The sequence below is a fragment of the Heterocephalus glaber genome, unplaced genomic scaffold (assembly GCF_053883595.1).
Source record: "Heterocephalus glaber isolate CG9 unplaced genomic scaffold, H.glaber_assembly_v1.0 deba00001472, whole genome shotgun sequence".
Taxonomy (NCBI): domain Eukaryota; kingdom Metazoa; phylum Chordata; class Mammalia; order Rodentia; family Bathyergidae; genus Heterocephalus; species Heterocephalus glaber.
Window position 1 is genome coordinate 74,805,204 of NW_028258315.1, and position 18,031 is coordinate 74,823,234.

Here is an 18,031-nt window from a genome sequence, read left to right on the forward strand (position 1 = left end):
AATGACTACCAAATGGTGTGAAGAATAAGTGAAAGAATTTAAAATAGGGCAGCACAAAATTGAGCACTCTACATTTTATATTGGTTTTTAGAGCTCCATGATGTCACGTATCTTTAAGGCTTTAATACAATGCCTTAACAAAAAAAAAAAGCTGCAGACTTTCACAAAAGTTGAAGTGACTTGTGCAAGGGACGTAAAATGAACTAGTAGTGATTGTGTACCATACCATACAGATCCCTTGATTCTGAGGTCAGATTTTCACACCACCATTTTCTTACTGCCTGAAACGTGCGGTCCTTTTGAGTAATTGAAAATGTTTTGTGCCATATTAAAGTATTTAGCACATTGTACTGATTTCTTTTCAAATTAAATCTGCTTTGGAGAACTGATTTGACAGTCTCTAGCAATTCTTGAAACATTCCAAAATGAAACCCCTCCCCATTTTATTTCAAAAACCAGAGAATGAGCACCCTAAATCCAGAAAAATCCACAATGTACAGGAGACTGGTTCACAAGCAGCTGTACTAACGTCACAGGCCGCAGTACCCTGGTGAGCGCCACTTGCGGCCTCTTGCCTCCAGCCTTGGGGTTGGACCCTGCGCGTTCTCTGGTTGCTGAGGCAACTGGCAGGCGTCATCCGTCGCTATGGCGTTTTCACTTGGCAGCATAACCTTTCCTGATTGGCTGAGGTATCTCAGTAAGGTGGAAGAAGAAGTGTCGGAATTGGCTCAGATAGCGCCGGTTGGTGGCCTAAGGGAAGATTGAAAACCCAACGGTGCTGGCCCCAGTGCACCCAAGGTTGAAGGGACCGGGTGAGAACTAAAGAGAGGGCAGGACTGCGGCCCGGAGCAGCGAGTGACCGTACCAACGACGATGAGAATAATTTGAAGGTTGGCCTGAAGGAGGGACCGTCCCTCCAGCGCGGTAAGTGGGGCTGGTTGTGCTCCTCTGTGCCAGCCTGCCATTTGAAGCAGGGTCTCCGGGGAGATATCCTCAGGTTCTTGTGGCGCAGCCGCCGAGGCCTCGGAAGCCACCTTCACTCATAAATTAGGGACAGTGCGGGCTGTCTCTCCCTTGGGTGAGTCAGTGTTGAGCCAGACTCCTCCAAGCAGATGGGGTTGGACTGGACAGATGGAATGGTGGGAAAGTGCCATCAACAGTGGTTTTTTGTTTTTGTTTTTTGTTTTTTTCATCAACTGTGTTTTTGATGTTTCTTCTAGTTCGATAAAGGAGTTGTTCTGGTTAGGTAGAGCCTGCCTCGATGCCTCTGGAGGCTCCTTTGTCAGCATCACTTTTTTGCCTTCCCTTGACATGATACTGCTCTGGCTTTGCTGCGTGCCTTTCTGCTCCATCTGGATGAGTTCATTCACTCCCATGCTTTCAGGCACCTTCTGTTGATGGCCCGAAAGTCTCCACCTTCAGCCTTTACTACTCCCTTAAGAATCAGGTCCCAAGACCCAACTGCCAGTTAACTCTGCACATGTACAAGCCTAAATGTAAATGCCATTTTTCCTCACCCCGACCAGACTGGTACTCCCTTGGATTCCCAGTCTTGGGTGCCACTATCTACTTAGTTACCAAAACCATATCTTGGGCAGCATCTTTGACACTGCCTTTTCCTCTGCATCTCCATCAATTGTCAAGGCTATCCTCTCTTAATAGAGGTTGAATCAATTCCCACACCACTGTCTCCTTTCTTACTATCTTATAAATTCCACTAGTGCCTTGGTTATATTTAACATATATCTGGCTTCCCTAATTTTAGGCTGGACCTATAATGAATTTCTCTCACTATTGTTAAACCCTGTTTCAAAATTAAAAGGGGCTGGGGATGTAGCTCAGTGTGAAGGCCTTGGTTTCAATCCTCAGTACTGGAGAAAAAAACCTAAGTGTATTTCCTTTCCGTGAAGTCTTGCAAAACTCTCCCATTACCTTAATCCAGCTGTCAGTTAAAGCTTCCCTTAGCAGCTCATCTTGGCTGTTTCCACCACATTGTCTCCTGTGTGGAGTTATTTGGCCTATTGCTTACACTTCCTGGAATGGACTTTTTCTATTTCCCTCCCTCCCTCCCTCTTTCTTTTCTTTTCTTTCTTCACACACCCTACCCATGATCTCATTCTCTATGTTTTCCCTAATTACTTTCCTGCTTCTTCCTTAGGCATTGAAGGCAGGTGCTGTTTGTCTTGCCACTGTTCTATTACCAGCATCTGGCTGAGTACCGGGATATAGCAAGTGCTCAACAAATTCTTGTTAAATGAGCTGGTCAATGAAGCTTTTATTAATAGAAAGATGGGTATTGTATTGAAGGTTTTCATTTCAAGATCTTTGGTAGTTGGAGACTATTTTGATTCAGGCTATATTTTATACCATAATAATTATGATATTAGTTGTTACTATATGGTGTCTTAGTCACTTTCTCATCACTGAGGCACAATACCCAATGCCCACAACTATAAAGAGGAAAGATTTATTTTCGCTCACAGTTTATAGAGGTTTCAGTCCATAGTCAGCTGGTTCCAATGCAGGGCAGCATGGCAGCAAAGCAGAGAGAGATCAATGGAGGAAAGAGGGAGACTAATCCATTGATGAGCATCACATCTCCATGATCCGATCACCTCCCTAAAACTCCTATGTCCTAGAAACTGCTCTTGGTTGAATCAAAAGATTCAATGCACCTATGAATTTAGCAGTACATCTAGATGTAAACCAGAACATATGGCATGAGTTAAAGTTTATTGAAAAGAGTGACAGTACAATATGGTTTGCAAGAAGTAGGTTTTGGAGTTATACATACAAGGGTTTGAGTCCTAGGTCTAATATTTTAGCTCTCTGGCCCTCTAGTCAGCTTTTAAAATCTACAATGGACTGATAATAGCACTTGCCTCATAGAAATGTTTTCAAGATAAAAAGTTCATACTCTATACAAGGTACATAATACCTTATACCTATATATTGATTTTCACATTTAACACATTCCTGCTGGCTTGAACCACAGTGGTACATATATGACTGTCTCATGCTTCCTGATGGGACAGTCATGCATGTATCACCAATGACTAGCAGCAAGACATTCGAATTATGGCTCTGTCATGAACATGTTAAAACTAAGAACACACTGAATGTTAGAGTTGTGAAATTTTCCATGGTCAGTTACTAAAAGATAAAATAAATCTTTTGATTCAGTCAAGAGCAGTTTCTAGGCCTCCATCTTGTCATACTACTTGGTCATGAACTTTTGTGTATGGCAACTGATACAACTCTGATACAATAAGAGACATGCATTCAATGAGTACGTTTTGAACATGTGATGGGTCCAGGCTTCATGCTAGATGAGGGTGGGACTAAAGAAAGTTCAATCTACAGTATGAAGAAGGTTAAAGAAGGGATTGGGTTGTGGCCCTCCATGTCAAAGCCAGTTACACTTTGAGTTTGAAGCTAGAGTGAACTGAGTTGAGCACATAGATAGGCAGAGAGGAACTTGAAGTTCATTTAGACATCAGTACATATTTACTGAACAGAACAAAACACAGTTCTCTTGTAATTATTGTCAGGGACAATGGAGCTGAGTCTAGAGGACTCAGACTCTCCAATCAGATTATGTAAGTTCAAATCCTAGCTCCCTCATCACTTGATATGGAACCTCTGGCAAGTGACTTAATCTTTTTGCACCCTAGGTCCTCACTTGTAAAGGGAAGTGGCTGTAAACCTTGCATGAATTAACATAGGCAAATTTCATAGAATAGTGGTAGGTATATAGGAAATATTATGTTAACTATTTGCATTATGTTCTACATGGGAGAGACAGGTAAGTAAATAGAAAGCAGAATGAGGCAACAGAAAGTGTTAGCTTGAGGACAAGGTGGGCTTGGGAATAAGTCCAATATTTTTGGAAGATTTGATCTTCCAGTGGAAAGTGAACTTTAAACATACTCATGTGACTGACATGTATCAAGATGAGGGAAAAAAAAGAATATAAGCCCTGAATACAGTGCATTATTTTTCATTCAGTAAAATACTCACTCATATTTTTTATTAGTCTTCCTCTCCTCTCAACTAAAATCTTGAACAGTCATAATGAGAATCGTCAACTCAAGGGCTCATTAAATCTTACATTGGGGATATTTATAATGGACAAGAATCCTAGCTTCAAAGCAGTCAGCAGGTCAAAGTGATAAAAATGATAACTGACTGGCTAATATCTAGAAAAGAAACAGTAAAAACTCTCCTGTAAGAATTAAAATAAGAACTAGAGGCAGAGCAGACAGAGCACAGCAACTGTAACATTGACTCCTGGCCATCAAGAAAAAGCTATACAGCATTTAATGCACTTTGCCAAGATAGGGAATTGTTGATTGATTTGAAGGAAGTATGTAAAAAGTATATTTGTTAATTAAAGAGATGAATATTGATCTAGAAACTTCATTGGGACAAATACAGTGCTAGATGAATCCCACTGGTAAATAGGAGTTAGCGCAGCATGAGATTAATGCTACTTGCCAGCTGTGAAAGCTAACACGAGGCTTAACTTCTCTGTGTCATATTTCCCTCAGTGGGGACCATAATGTTACCTACCTTATAATTTGTTAGACCTTGAAGTAATATTTGGAAAGCACTTAGAATAGTGTTGGCCCAAGGTACCACCATGTAAATATTTGCTCTCATTTGTATTGCAATTACCGGGCCCGGGGATTTAGCTCAGTGGTTCCACCACCTGCCTCACAAGCGCAAGGTTCCAAGTTCGATCTCTGGTGAAAAAAAAAAAAAAGTATTGCAATTAGCAGATATGAGATCTTGGCCAAGTCACTTGGACTTTTAGTGCCTCAGTTTCTTCATCTGTAAATTGGAGAAACAGCATTACTTACCTCAGAGGGTTGTTTTGAGGATTAAGTAAAAACACCAAAGTGCTGATAGGAAAATGCCTTATTATCTTTACAAAGCAGAAATGAAGACTTTGTTACAGTGAAATAATTTTATGTCAAAAATTTGTCATCAGTGAGTCAAAGTGAATATAGACCAATGATTTAAAATGAGCACAAGATTGTCAAATTGAAGTAGTAACATTATAATTTTGTCCTAATTCCACCTTGCCATAGTAAGATTATTTCTAATTTTTGTTAAATGAGGGCACTGATAATCAGAGAGGTCTAGAGACCCAGGTCACTCAGTGGACAAATGAAACCAGGACTTCTCTGCCACCAGTGCTCCTTCTGACCATATCCCCACGGGTCCAGCTGGAAGAGTGCACATCCCCAGACTGTAGCCTCACATTAGTGGAGGCTAAGGTATTCATATAATAATGTATGCTACACTTGACCTAATATGAATACATTATTTTGCTTTAGGAAGTTTTATTATCCTGTTCAACACACGTGAGTCAGTTTATATTTAATATGTATATAATATATTCTTTGTGACTTTCTTGTATTTATAAAGGATTTTCTCAAACCAAGATGCTATTGTCACTGGATATTGGTCAGTTGGGACAAAGCTGTAATTTCTTGATTCTTTTTATTATCTTTTCCCTTCATATATAAATAATGATACTCTAGTTATATTTGGAGCTTCCCAATCACATTTTACTAGGGCTTTGTTCATTTATTAATGCACTCAGTAATTTTTTTTTGCTGGTACTGGAGATCAAACTCAGGACCTTGTACTTGCCAGGCAGGTGTGGCATCTCTGGTCTACATTCCCAGCCCTTGAATACATCTTTTGATATAAAGTGTGAATTATGTGCTCCATGCAGAGGATGAAGAAGGCTATCTTCCCTATTCCTGGCTAGTTTACAGTAAACTAAAGAGGATGATTTGTTGAATTATTGCCTGAATTTGCCTCTTGATAAAGAGCTACAAGCTAATGCTTGGAGGACCTGTTATCCTATCAAAAAGGTCCGCTCAAAGAATGGATACTTGAGTTGACCAGAAAGATGAGCCTTCCAGCCTTTTGGTACCAGTCCAGCCCTTGGGTCCAGGAGGTAAAGCCCTAGAGCTTCCAGGAGAAGCAGCTTTGGAGCCAGGATTTAGAATCCAGTAAATACCAGTGCCTAGGAAGGCAGAGGCACCAGTTGCATCAATACCTTGGGAAGTTTTGCTTTTATCTTAAAAGAAATTCAAAGCCCATAAAGGTTCAATTGGTTACTTGTACCATAAAAAAAGGGAGATGTTTTATTCTGTGTTTAGGAAAGGAAGAAATTGGAAGTTGGGAGACACTTAAGCAAATGATTGTGGTAGTTGTGGTAAGCGTTGGTAGAGGCTGGAGTTTTATCTGTGAAAGTGGAGAGAAGGGAACAGCAACAATTATAATTAGTATAAAATAGTCAAATAGATTTAGTGAACGAATTTGGGGATAAAGTAGACAGAGGTGTCATTTTTCTGAGGTCCATGCCAAAGGGGTGTTTTATTTAGACTTTTTGACAGTAATACTCTCTTGCCTAATATAGTGCCTCTGGTCTTCCTGCTTCTTAGTGTAGTTCATTTAATCCTGCAAACATTTTAATATGACTTTGGGTAAATTCTTCTTTATCCAAATGAGTTAGCCAAGGGCTAATGGAATATGATATTTTAATTGAATGATTCACATGTAGATTTCTTAAATGTCAAAGAATGCCCTTGCTTCCAAACTACTTAGCAAATAGGAGCTGCTCCATAAGCTGGCTGCAGCCTTGAGGGCTGCCCATCATTCCTTGTCCCAATGGTCACCTTCCTGCACATTCCTCAGCTCCAGCTCTAGTCCTTTATTCACTGCCTTCCTAAAACACTTTCGGGATCTTCCCTCCATCCCTGCATTCACTCCCCTGGAATGTTGTCCAGCAATCCAACTCATCCTTCTGAACCTACCTCTTCAAGTACCCAGTTCCTACAGCTTCTCTGTAGCCCTCTCTTTCCTTTGATATTATTCAATTTCTAACCTCATTTGGAAAATAATTTTTTGGCTTTCTGACATTTTGATTGTTCTTATTTAACTCCTTGTATTAGGCTGAACCCTAAAAATATTTTAAAAGGAGTAATTAACGGTTTCATATTGTTATCCTACATGTTTATGATTTCACATATTCAGTGTGTTATGTAATAGAGCATAGTAAATCTAAAAATGCACTTCAAGGGAAATGTTATTAGATATAATTTAATTTTATTTTATGGCTCAGAAAGTACTACTTCTTCTGGTAGGAATGTCAAGCATTATCATTGTTGATTTGTTTGTTCAGTGTTCTTTTCACCAGAAGTTCTAGGGGTTTGGGTTGAATACGTACTTACTTTATGACTTATTACAATGATGGATAACTAGTTTTTAAAGACATTTTGACTATGTCTTATCCAGTGTTGTATCCTCAGTGCCTGGCTTGATTTACAGTGCTAGGGAAATCAGTACAGATTTCTTGGAGAAATGAATGAATATCATGGTCACCTTTCTCTTTTTCATGAAAACAGGGAATAGAATATAATATTCTTCTTAGGGTCAACAAGAAAAGAGAAATTGAATGTGTTATTTTATTTTCATTGGTTAATGTAAATTCTTCATGTCATCTAGACTTTTTTCTTTCCTTTACAATATTATTACTTAATGTACAGGTCTCAGGTTATTTGTTCCAACACAGGCACATTATCAGCTATGTCATACATGGACTTGGCTTAGTAGCTTCACAAGGCACAGATAAGCAAATACCATCATTTAATGGTGGTTCAGAGGACCTATAGCATCTACATGCAGATATTTCTCTCTATAACAGAAAATATTAATTTGAATGGAAATCATTAAAATAAGGAGATTACAGTGGTATCTGTTGCCACGTATGTAGTTAATTTTGGAGCAACACTCTTGGACAAACTTGGTTTAGTATTAGCCCAGCGAACGAAGGCCAGCACTTAAAGGAGTCTGTCCTTATAGCACCATAGTCAGTAACTATTTGGAAGAATGCGTGGGAGAAGGTCAAATTACTATTAGATAAAATTTTTTGTTCTTTTTATCCTAACTGCTTGTTTAAATATAAATAGAAAGTTGCCTAGAGTATAAACTATTTGCCCAGGCAAGGTGTCAAGTCTAAAGATTCTGGAGCAAGTCTATGATAATTTCTGTCCTTAGCTAGCCACACGTTCCTGCTGGTGGAGTTTTTGCACTGTGTCTTTGTTTCCCACCATATGAAGATATTAAAATATGCCACCTGTATATTTCACATGAGTGAACCAGGATAAAGGAATGCATTTTTGTAAGCATCCTCAGGGGCCAGGAGATGAAGTTATGTAAACACCAATTGTTATTTTATCGTCTTTGCCCTTGGCTAAGGGCCAAGGTCAACACATTCTCATTTTCCCATCACCTTACAGTTTCCCATTGAGACTTAGGCCCTGAAAGTGAAAGGAGTTCTGCTTCTCTTCTGAAAGCGCAGTGTGGACTTGGATACACCGTACTTCTCTGGGCCTTAGTTCCTCATCTGGTAAATGAGAGAAACTGAATCATGGTCTGTAACTGTTGACCTGCAGATCTGTTCTTGTTATCCAGTACAAGTGTTTGTTTTTTTTTTCTTTTTCTTGTTTTGGTTCATTTTCAACATAATTTTGTATCTCTTTTGGGCGCGTGTACCTTCCTTCTCAGGTTTGACCAAAGCTCCTCCCCTTTGTCTTCTACACCAGTTTTTATTCATTTGCATTCTCTTCCTGAGCCTAGAAGATGTTAAACTTGACAATGTATACTTTCTAAAGTTCTTTCTTGTAATAACCATTATTCTGCTAAATCTATACATATTTCCCATTGAAAAAGACAAATATAATATAAAGTACAGCTTAGAGAACCACACTGGTTTTGTTGTTATTTTGTTTTCTTTTGCAGTACTAGGCTTGGAACTCAAGGAACGCTGAGCTACATCCCCAGCCCTTCTTATTTTGAGACAAGATCTCACTAAGTTTTGCAGGCCAGCCTTGAAATTGTGATTCTTCTGCCTCAGCCTCCCTAGTTGTGGGATTATAGTTGTGTAACAACACAGCCGGCCATATTCCTTTTTGAGTTGTAGTAGATACGTCTGTCATGTTTTTTACAGGATTTCCTTAACCTTTTACTCAATTGGAAAATGTGTGTGTGCGTGTGTGTGTGTGTGTGTGTGTGTGTGCGCCTTATTTTCTGGTAATTTGACCAATTTAACTTGGTACATTTTTTTTTTTGGTATCCGGAATCGAACCTTGATCTTGAGAGGCAGCTGGTGGAACCACTGAGCTAAATCCCCAGCTTGGTACATTTTTTTGCGGGATATATATAGCTCTAAAAGCACAAGTAATTTGAAAACACCAAGCACCATATATGAAATGTGATCAAAATATATGGTGAATGTTTAAATTTTATTTTTTAAATTTTTTTTAAATTTTTTGGGTACTGGGGATTGAACTCTGGTCCTTGTGCTTGCAAGGGAAGCAGTGGAACCACTGAGCTAAATCCCTGGCTCCGGTGAATGTTTAAATTTAAAAAATTGATTACAATAAAAGATGCATTGGCATTAAGATCCCTCAAAACACTTTCCCTTGTTTTGAACACACTATTCCATCATTCTTGCTGCTTTTTAAAAAAAATTCTTGCTACTTTTTGTTTGTTTTGTTTTTTTTGGTACTGGGGATCAAACTTGGGACCTTGTGCTTATGAGGCAGGCATTGGAACCAATGAGCTAAATCCCCGGCCCTCTTGCTACTTTTTGAAGCAGATCTGTAAGTCCTCTTTCCTATGATCAAAAATATGGTGTGATTAGAAATACGATGAATGCTGCTGCAATCACCATCCAACAGAATGGTAGGCTTGAAAAAACACTAATTTGTGTCCTCATCCACCTGATTCACTGGATCTGGCACTGTGTGACTTCTGCTTCTCCAAAACCAAAATGACCATAAAAGGTAAACATTCTGAATTGATTCAGGATATCCAGGCAGCCAGGAAAGCGCAACAAAAGACATTTCAAAAGACATTTATGAAAGGACTTCCAGAACTAATTCAGGAAGTGGCAAGAATGATGAGCCAAGTGTGATTGAAGCAGGGAGGAGTATTTCGAGGAGGATTAAGTGGCAATGTGTCTTGTACTGCGATAAATTTTTTAAAAATTTAACATTCATCATATTTTTCGACCACAACTCATATCTATTGAGTCAAGTGCAGATATTCCTTTTTTTTTTTTTTGGTACCGGGGATCGAACTAAATGCAGATAGTCTTTATAAAAAGAAAATTTTCTCTGTTCTTCAAACACTTTAATTAAATTACCCAAGTGATCAATGCATTTTAAGTGTTTATTTTGAAAGTATTTTAGACCTATAGGGAAACTGCAAAAGGTATTACAGAGGGTCCTGTACATCCTTCACTCAGCTGCTTGTTAACATTTTGCATCACCTCAGTTCAATCATCATAATTAAGAAATTAGTAATTAACCAGGGCATAATAATGTGTTTGTTTCATTTCTGGCTGTCCTATATGAATTTTATCTTATTTTAGCCAATTTTCAAAGAAGCACTCTTTTATCTATAGTAAAGGAATTGGGAAGATGGTTTTTATTTTGCATTGTCAGTTATGGAGATGAAATATCTCTACATTCCTTTCATTTCTCTACTTGAGTACAGATAGACTATAATTTTTTCATCTAATGTGGAAGGTTATCCACAGTTCATCAAAAAGAGTGGAGACTCCTTACTGTTGGTACAAGGAAATTCTAAGTTTGGTTTGTAGTAAGGTTCATAACAGTTTACTTTAATGCTTTTAAAATTTCATTTGATTTTATATTTTTGAGTCAGGGTCTCACTATCTACCTCAGGCTGGCCTTGAACTCACTATGTAGCCCAGGCTGGCCTCAATTCTGTGGTGATCCTCCTGCCTCAGCCTCCTGGGTGCTGGGATTACAGGTATGCACCACCATGCCCATTTTAATGCTTTTTAAAAAAAATACAATAAATTTGATACAGCTAAAGTGGTGATTAACTTTAATTGCCCTGGACTTTAAAAATATTATTACTAATAAGTGCTGGCTTTTATTCAGCTATTTAAGTGTTAGTAGGGAAAAAAGACAATTGGGGGATTTGAAATTATTTCCCATAATGATTTAAAAGACTTTCTGTTTTATGTTTAGTAAAGTGGTGAAACCGTTAAGAATCTTTTGAGCAATAAGGCAACCATGATATAAAAAAGATTTATGGTTGAAGGATCTGAAAACCATATCACAAATGCAGTACTAAGTTAGTTAGTGGGTGTATACTGCACAATTTAGAGGAACTGAAGTCAATTATGTAATTTTGCCATAGCGTGGATTTCTTTCTCTGTCATGTGTGTTTGTTTACCCTACAATTAACGAGCAAATGAGGTGTGTGTCTCTGGGGACTTCTTTAGCCTTTACCCAAGCTTTAAATGACAATGGAAGATAGGAATTGCTTTTGGGAGTTTTTAAGAAATGGATTAAAAAGTTCCATAATGAGGGCCTGGGATTTAGCTCAGTGATTCTGCTGCCTGCCTTGCAAGTGCAAGGTCCTGAGTTCGATCCCTGCTATCAAAAAAAAAAAAAAAGTTCAACAATGAGAACTGTAATTCTGTCTGTGCCTGAGTGGATTTTTAAACATCAAACCCACTGGCTATCCCCAGGGGGGAGAAAAGATCTTCCCCTCACAACTGAGAGGGTATTCAGTCCCAGGATTGATGTGGACAAAGCAAAGCTACTGAACATTTTTGTTTGTGAAGCATTCTGTACTCAGTTGTTATGTGTATTCTTTCACTACTGTGCCACACTCTTCTGTTAAAAAAAAAAAAATCCAAAAGCTAAATTTCAGCTTGCCCATTAGAATTGAAGGAAAATCCATGTGGGTACAAGTGTTTGTGTGTTGTCATTTCCTTGGACTCATTCATCCATTAAATAGTGTTGGGAAATCAGTGGTTTTCTATTTCTATCTTTAGTAGTGGAACCCTTTTCTTATATGAAACTGTACAGAGAACCCCAGAAAAGAAAGCTTCTGTTTAAGAAGGAAGCCCATGTTCAGACCTCCCTGGCCACACTTTCTCCCTCCCAGGATCTCTGTCGCCCTCTTCTGGTTGTTATGGACTTGACATTTACTGAGGGAGTCCTCTCTAACTCTATACTTAGGGCTGTGCTTCTGTCAGAGGATCAACTAGAGTTACAGTGAAAACAGTTTGCTTATTTGAAAAGAGTCAGGAATCTAGACCAGTGCTATTCAGGTGGTATTCAGGATTACTGGTTCATGAAGATATAAGTACAGAAATCTTACAGCAATTCAATATTACCATGGCGTCAAAGCACAGTGAACTCGTCTCATTGGATAGGATTAGGAGCAAAAGTATCAGCCCATAATAGCTTGGAAATGAAAAGAAAACCTATTCAACACCAATAGTTTCAGCAGCACTATTGATGAATACTTCTTTACGTGGAACTGTAATTTTCCTCCAGATGATTGCACACATGAGCTAACTCCTCAATGCACTCAGGATTACTATAATATCAATTAATTTGGTTTGTAAAGGAGCTTTATGGGAGATTTGTTGAACTACAAAGGGTAATGACACAGAGTTTTAAAAAATATAATCCTTTTATCCATTCATCCTTTTAGTAGGTCTTTGATTCAATAAATATTTATTGTTGGCCTATTATGTGCCTAGTAAGTAAGAGAAACCCAACCTCTGGCCATATAAAGTAATCAGGCAACAGCAACATGGTACACGTAAGCTCACAGTGTGGGCAGTACAAGCTGCTCTGAGGGCACCCAGGGAAGGGAAGAGTCTCGAAGCCTAAAAATAAATAGCTCTTTAAAAGCTAATAATCCACAAACTTTGGAAAAATACTTGAGTCACTCCTTACATATTATGACACAAATATTTTTGAGTACTTATACTGTGCTCATGCTGAACCCTGTACTGTTTTACATGTGGCAGATATATTTGTGGATGAAATAGACACAGACTCTGCCATATGGGGCTATGATCTAGTTCAAGGGTACCAATAAATGGACAAGGGGATGTCCAGTGTTTATGAGCTCCAGGAGGAAACAAAGCAGGGTGCTGTGGTGAGTGTGGATGAAAACATTGCAGAGGCTCCTGGGAGGAGACCTCTCTGAGGAGGCACTGAGATAGAGGACATCCTGAGAATAGGGGTGGGGAGCTGCACGAAGCAAGTGTGAAGGCTTTAAATCAAGGATAAGCTTGGCCCAGCTGGGCATGGCATGTTCATGGGTACAATCTTAGTCCATTTTGTGCTCCTATAATGCTACATTACAGACCAGGTATTGTATAAACAAATTTATTTTCTCATAGTCTGGAGGCTTGGAATTCCAAAATTTCCACCAGGTTTGTTGTCTGGTAGCACCCATTCTCCACTTTCAGGATGATATCTTGCATCCTCCCGAAGGGAAGTTGTTCTTTACCTGGCAGGACTGAAAATCCCTTTAAATAAGAGCACTAAATACCACCTCTGAAAGGTCTCCCTTCTTAATACTGTTACTATGGCAATGAAATTTCAACATGAGTTTTGGAGGCCACCAACATCCAACCCAAGCAGTCGTCATGTTTAGGGATTCATGTTTCCCCCTAGAATGTCAGCATGGCTGAAGTGGAGTAAGCAAGAAGGAGAGGTCAGAAGGGCCCAGAGCGGTCAAAGTCATGGTGAGAAGCAGTACAAAGGACAGTACGGGGAGATTGTAGGTCACAGAGTAGCATGATATGATGTATGTTAAAAAAAAAATCCCGTGGGTTCTTATGGATGCAGAGGAGCGAGTGTGGGAGCAGAAAGATGCGAGGGGCTGGGGCAGTGATCCAGCGAGAGGGATGGTGGAGTAGGGCAACACCAGCTGGAGCAGAGAGCAGGGAAAGCAGACAGGTTTTTGCTGGTGGCTTGAATGTGGGAAGCAGAGGAAAGAGGGGTCAAGAATGGTCCCTGGGCTTTTGTATCCATAACAGGACAGTGGCAGTTATTGTGATGAGGAGTATTGGGGTATTCAGTACTGGGAGTAGGGGGTTGAGAATTCTGTTTGGAGCATGTTGAATTTGGAATGCCCATTAGACATCCAGATGGCGACTTTGCAGATGCAGGCAGTCAGGATAGCATACACATTTAGACTTATGAGTGGTATTTACAACCAGAGATCACCTAGGCAGTGATGGCAAACCTTCTAGAGCTCTCAGTGATACAGCCTGCTGCGGCACATTTGCCATAGGTTTGCCACCACTGCCCTGGAGAGAGGAAGAAGAGAAGAAAATAGAGAAGAGAGAAGAGAAGAGAAGGAAGGGTAAAGGGCTGAACCACCTGCCAGGAGTTAAGGTTGTGCTAGCATCTGGAGAGGCCAAGCACCCAAGGAGGGAAATTTGACTCAGTATTTGAGAGCTACTGCAGTATATGCTTTGTTCAGTTTGGATCTGCAGCAAAGATCCTTATTCCTCAATCATCCATAGGTCTTTCACATGAGGTTGGTGATCCTAGTGGATAATGTGAGTACTCTGCCCAGAGCTTCCCTGATCCTTATGACTGTGTGCCTGGGGTGTTGGTTTCACTGTTCTTTTCCTCCTTACAGATGGTTCATGTGTCCCTCCACTGTGTTCCACCTATAGGAGTCTCTCTACCTCTAGACAGGCACACTAGACCCTATCCCAAAGGTTCTTAACCAATAGCTGAAGGCTGGAGGACTATGAGAGCTGGCTTCCTTTCCTCTCAGGCATAGTTTACTCTCCAGAGCTCCTTTGTAGGGTCAGACAGAAGCTGTCTTCTGAAGTTGCCTCAGTAGCACTTTTCCTGACCTTTATAGGACCTTTATAATCTCCTTAACACATCATCTGGCTCTGGGCAACTTAAGATATACACTGCCCTTCCCTCCTCCATTCTCCACTCAGATGGTACATATTAGTATAGTGTAATCCTTTTCTCTTAAATTTAGAAATGAGATTCAATTAAATATTTTAGAACATTCTCAACTTCTTAAAGCTTTTCAGAATAGTTTCCAATTTATCAGCCATCAAGTGAAAAGGATTTTGTTTTTCATCCTAAAGGCAATTATCTGTGATTCCGGTAAATTTGTTTGCTGTTTAATTAAGTGAAACATTTCTAGAGAGTTATCTATATTCACTCTTCCAGCTCATGAGTACATGCAAATCTCAAACTGATAAAACTGTTAGATGATTATTTCCTGCTCACATATCCAGTCAATAAAATGGTGGGGATTAATAAGGGAATAAGATAGGCTATTTAGAGGGTTTGACAGTGTTAAATATGTTCTCCTGGCAAGAGGCTGTGAGCTTTTGCACACTTCCACATGCCCTCCCTCCTGTGGCTTCTACTCCCACCTTCCAAAACAGTCCAAAGGTATGGCGTGAGCAGGAAGTGAGCCCAACAGCAAGCCTGTGTGGAATTTTCCTTCTGTCGTTGAGAAAAGAGCAAAATTGTCTTCTATTCATTTTGACTAGATGAGCATTTATTTTGAAACTTTGAGGAATATTTTAAAATCTATACATAGAAAGCCGTTGGGTCTTGTGCTTTTAAGCACTAATTTACAGATCCTCCACTCTTCTATGTTTGACCCTCTCCCCCTCCTTCCTTTCTTTTCTTCTAGAGCAAAGCAGAGGCTAAATCAAATTTCTGCTTGAAAAACTCACAAAATGTGTTTTAAAGTTCATAAATGAGTTTTTGTTTGCTTGTGCTGAAATTGCATACCTGTGATAGCCTCCTTTAACACTGAACAGCTTTCAGCCTGAGATCAGGCGTAGTAATCGTTCAGTAGTTCAATAAATAATTGTTGAGTGAGTGAGTCTGTGGTGTTAGTCCTAGGTACAATCCTGAGGTATTAATATTGTGCCTTTTCTTGTTGTGTACAATGATGAAAGCTTTAGTCATCAAAAATTATTGGAAAAGTAATTTAAAATTCTTAAATCATCTTTGTGCACATCACAAAATTAAATTTCTCTATACGTTATTGCAGTGAAGCACCCATTGACACATTCCAGTTCTTCTAAATACCTCTGGAACACTTGGATTTTGACCATAGATTTCACAATACATTAAAACATACAATTATAAGACCATAATGCATGCTTTCTCATGCCTGAACTAAACCTTGAAGTCAAACTGTGGCATTGAAACACAATTAGAAAAACATTTTGTACATCCAATTGAATGAAACCAGTATTATATTTAACTTTGTATTTGCTGTTATTGAAAGTATGGGTGGTATGTTTAACTTTCTTTTTGTTTCTGTTCTGGAAATGGAAACAATTGACTAGAAAGTGATTAAGGGGAAGAAAGCAAACAAATTTCTCTGTGTGTATTGGTGTACTCAGATCTTTTGAGTGGGGATGAGAAATAGAATTAAAATGAATACTAGGAAAGTTGACTGTGATAATACTAAAATGCTTAACTGTGAAGACTGAAATGCCTATTGGGCTGTATTTCCAGGCTGGCCAGTCCCCCTGCTAGATACTTGGTGCCATGCCAGTGGCTTAAGTTTACCAGAAGAATTTATGACTGGGGTTGAACCAGCTTTAGGAGTTCTGGAAATATGGCAACATTTGGTGCTAGTCTTGACACTGAGTGCTTATTCATGAGTAGGTGGGGCTTTCTCTGAAACTCTTTGGATCAAACCCATGATAAGATAGGAACCCTTTGAATTGCCAGCATATAATTAGGAATATTTGTTGAGAAAGATGTGTGGGATAGCATAAAAGTGTCACTTGAACTCCAGAAATTTGTTTATAGACATATATTTTGAAAACCCAAAATGAAGTCACTTTTTCTGCAATGTAGAACATATTTTTTCAGGGCAGTGGGTCAGAATATTTGAAATCAAGAATGACCCCGGAAACACAGGCTCATGGGCTACTATAAGTTATAACCTAAATGTATTCAAAGCCCTTTGAAGATAAACAGTGGCATTCATGTTAACACTTTTATTGTTTTATAGAAATGAATATTATTTTTTTCTGTGTTTAAATAGGTGTTATAAGTGGATTTTGTCTGTATTAAGAATATTTTGGCTTACATAGCCCAGCTGAAGTTTTCCCCTCTGTTTTACTTTGAAAGGAATGCAATGTTAATTCTGGGGCATTGATGTTTTACAATGCCTGATCAAGACAAAAAGCTGAAGACCACAGAAAAACTCACTGATAAAAAGCAGCAAGGAATCACCACCAGGTAACCCTTCCCTGAGTCTTTTCTAATTATTAACGGAGGCAGTGGCTGTTGAACAGATTTAATGGCTTTTTGAGAAACTGAGCATGTAGACTCCTGACAACTGCTACCCTGAGTTGCCGTGTTTACTGAAATGTTTGATAATTTCTACAGTTCTAGGGAAAAGGGTTAGTGTGTATACATTTGACTCTGAAAGTGGGCCTCAAAGTAGCAATGGCACCTGTGGGTAAAATGCCCTTGTTCACCTGTGGGTTGACATTTTCTTTTTCTCTTTCCTAGGGACTATTCAGATCTTAAAAGACTCCGGTGTCTTTTGAACGTTCAATCAAGCAAACAGCAGGTAGTGTTTTCAAGGAATGTGTATATGTTAATAAAAGAGAAATCCCATGTTTCTGAAAGGATCCACTTAACATCTTTACAAACATGGCAAATCTAGCTTTGCTCTCTTGCTTCTTCTGGCTATTTCTCTCACACTTGGGTAGGGCCCGGCCAAGACTTGGCCTCCATAGCCTTCTCTTCTTGTGCAAGTGCCCCACTTTATCCCATGCTTGTCACCAAGTGTCCCAATTACCAAAGCTTTCACTCTACTGTCTATAGACAGAAAACTGTGTTCTTTGATGCTCACATTTGCCTCTTCAAAGCTTGAGGGAAATTGGTTTTCCTGAGGCACTGTTGACCACATTTCCGTCCTTTTCCGCCCACCCTCCTAATCCTTCCCCTGCTGCAGTACCACTCTTGAGGCTTGCTGCAAATTGTACCTCACCAAACAGAGGGGGCAGGATTGAGTTTTAACTATTTTTAAATAGCATTTAAATATTTTTTATTAGCCAGGGAAAGTATGGTTCTGTTGCTTTCATTTATGTTTAAAATTTTCTTTTTGGCATTGCTCTTGTACAGTTTTGGAA

General features: G+C 39.2%; 1 protein-coding gene across 14 annotated transcripts in view; it reads left to right on the plus strand.

Annotated features, from left to right (window-relative positions):
- The first annotated feature begins 635 nt into the window (after positions 1-635).
- Positions 636-18,031, plus strand: part of Nek10 (NIMA related kinase 10) — a 271,741-nt gene continuing 254,345 nt past the window's right edge. For 5 of the 14 annotated variants that reach the window (XR_002387088.2, XM_013077054.3, XM_013077057.3 and 2 more), the window contains exons 1-3: positions 639-924; positions 17,019-17,129; positions 17,406-17,466. Coding sequence is in view for 11 of the 14 variants with exons in the window: in XM_013077054.3 (XP_012932508.1) it covers positions 17,056-17,129; positions 17,406-17,466 (135 nt within the window). In the remaining 3 variants the exon portion in view is untranslated. Of the gene's footprint in view, positions 925-17,018; positions 17,130-17,405; positions 17,467-18,031 lie in introns of all 14 variants that reach the window. The other 9 variants (XM_021238706.2, XM_087182189.1, XM_021238702.2 and 6 more) reach the window with 5 other exon arrangements.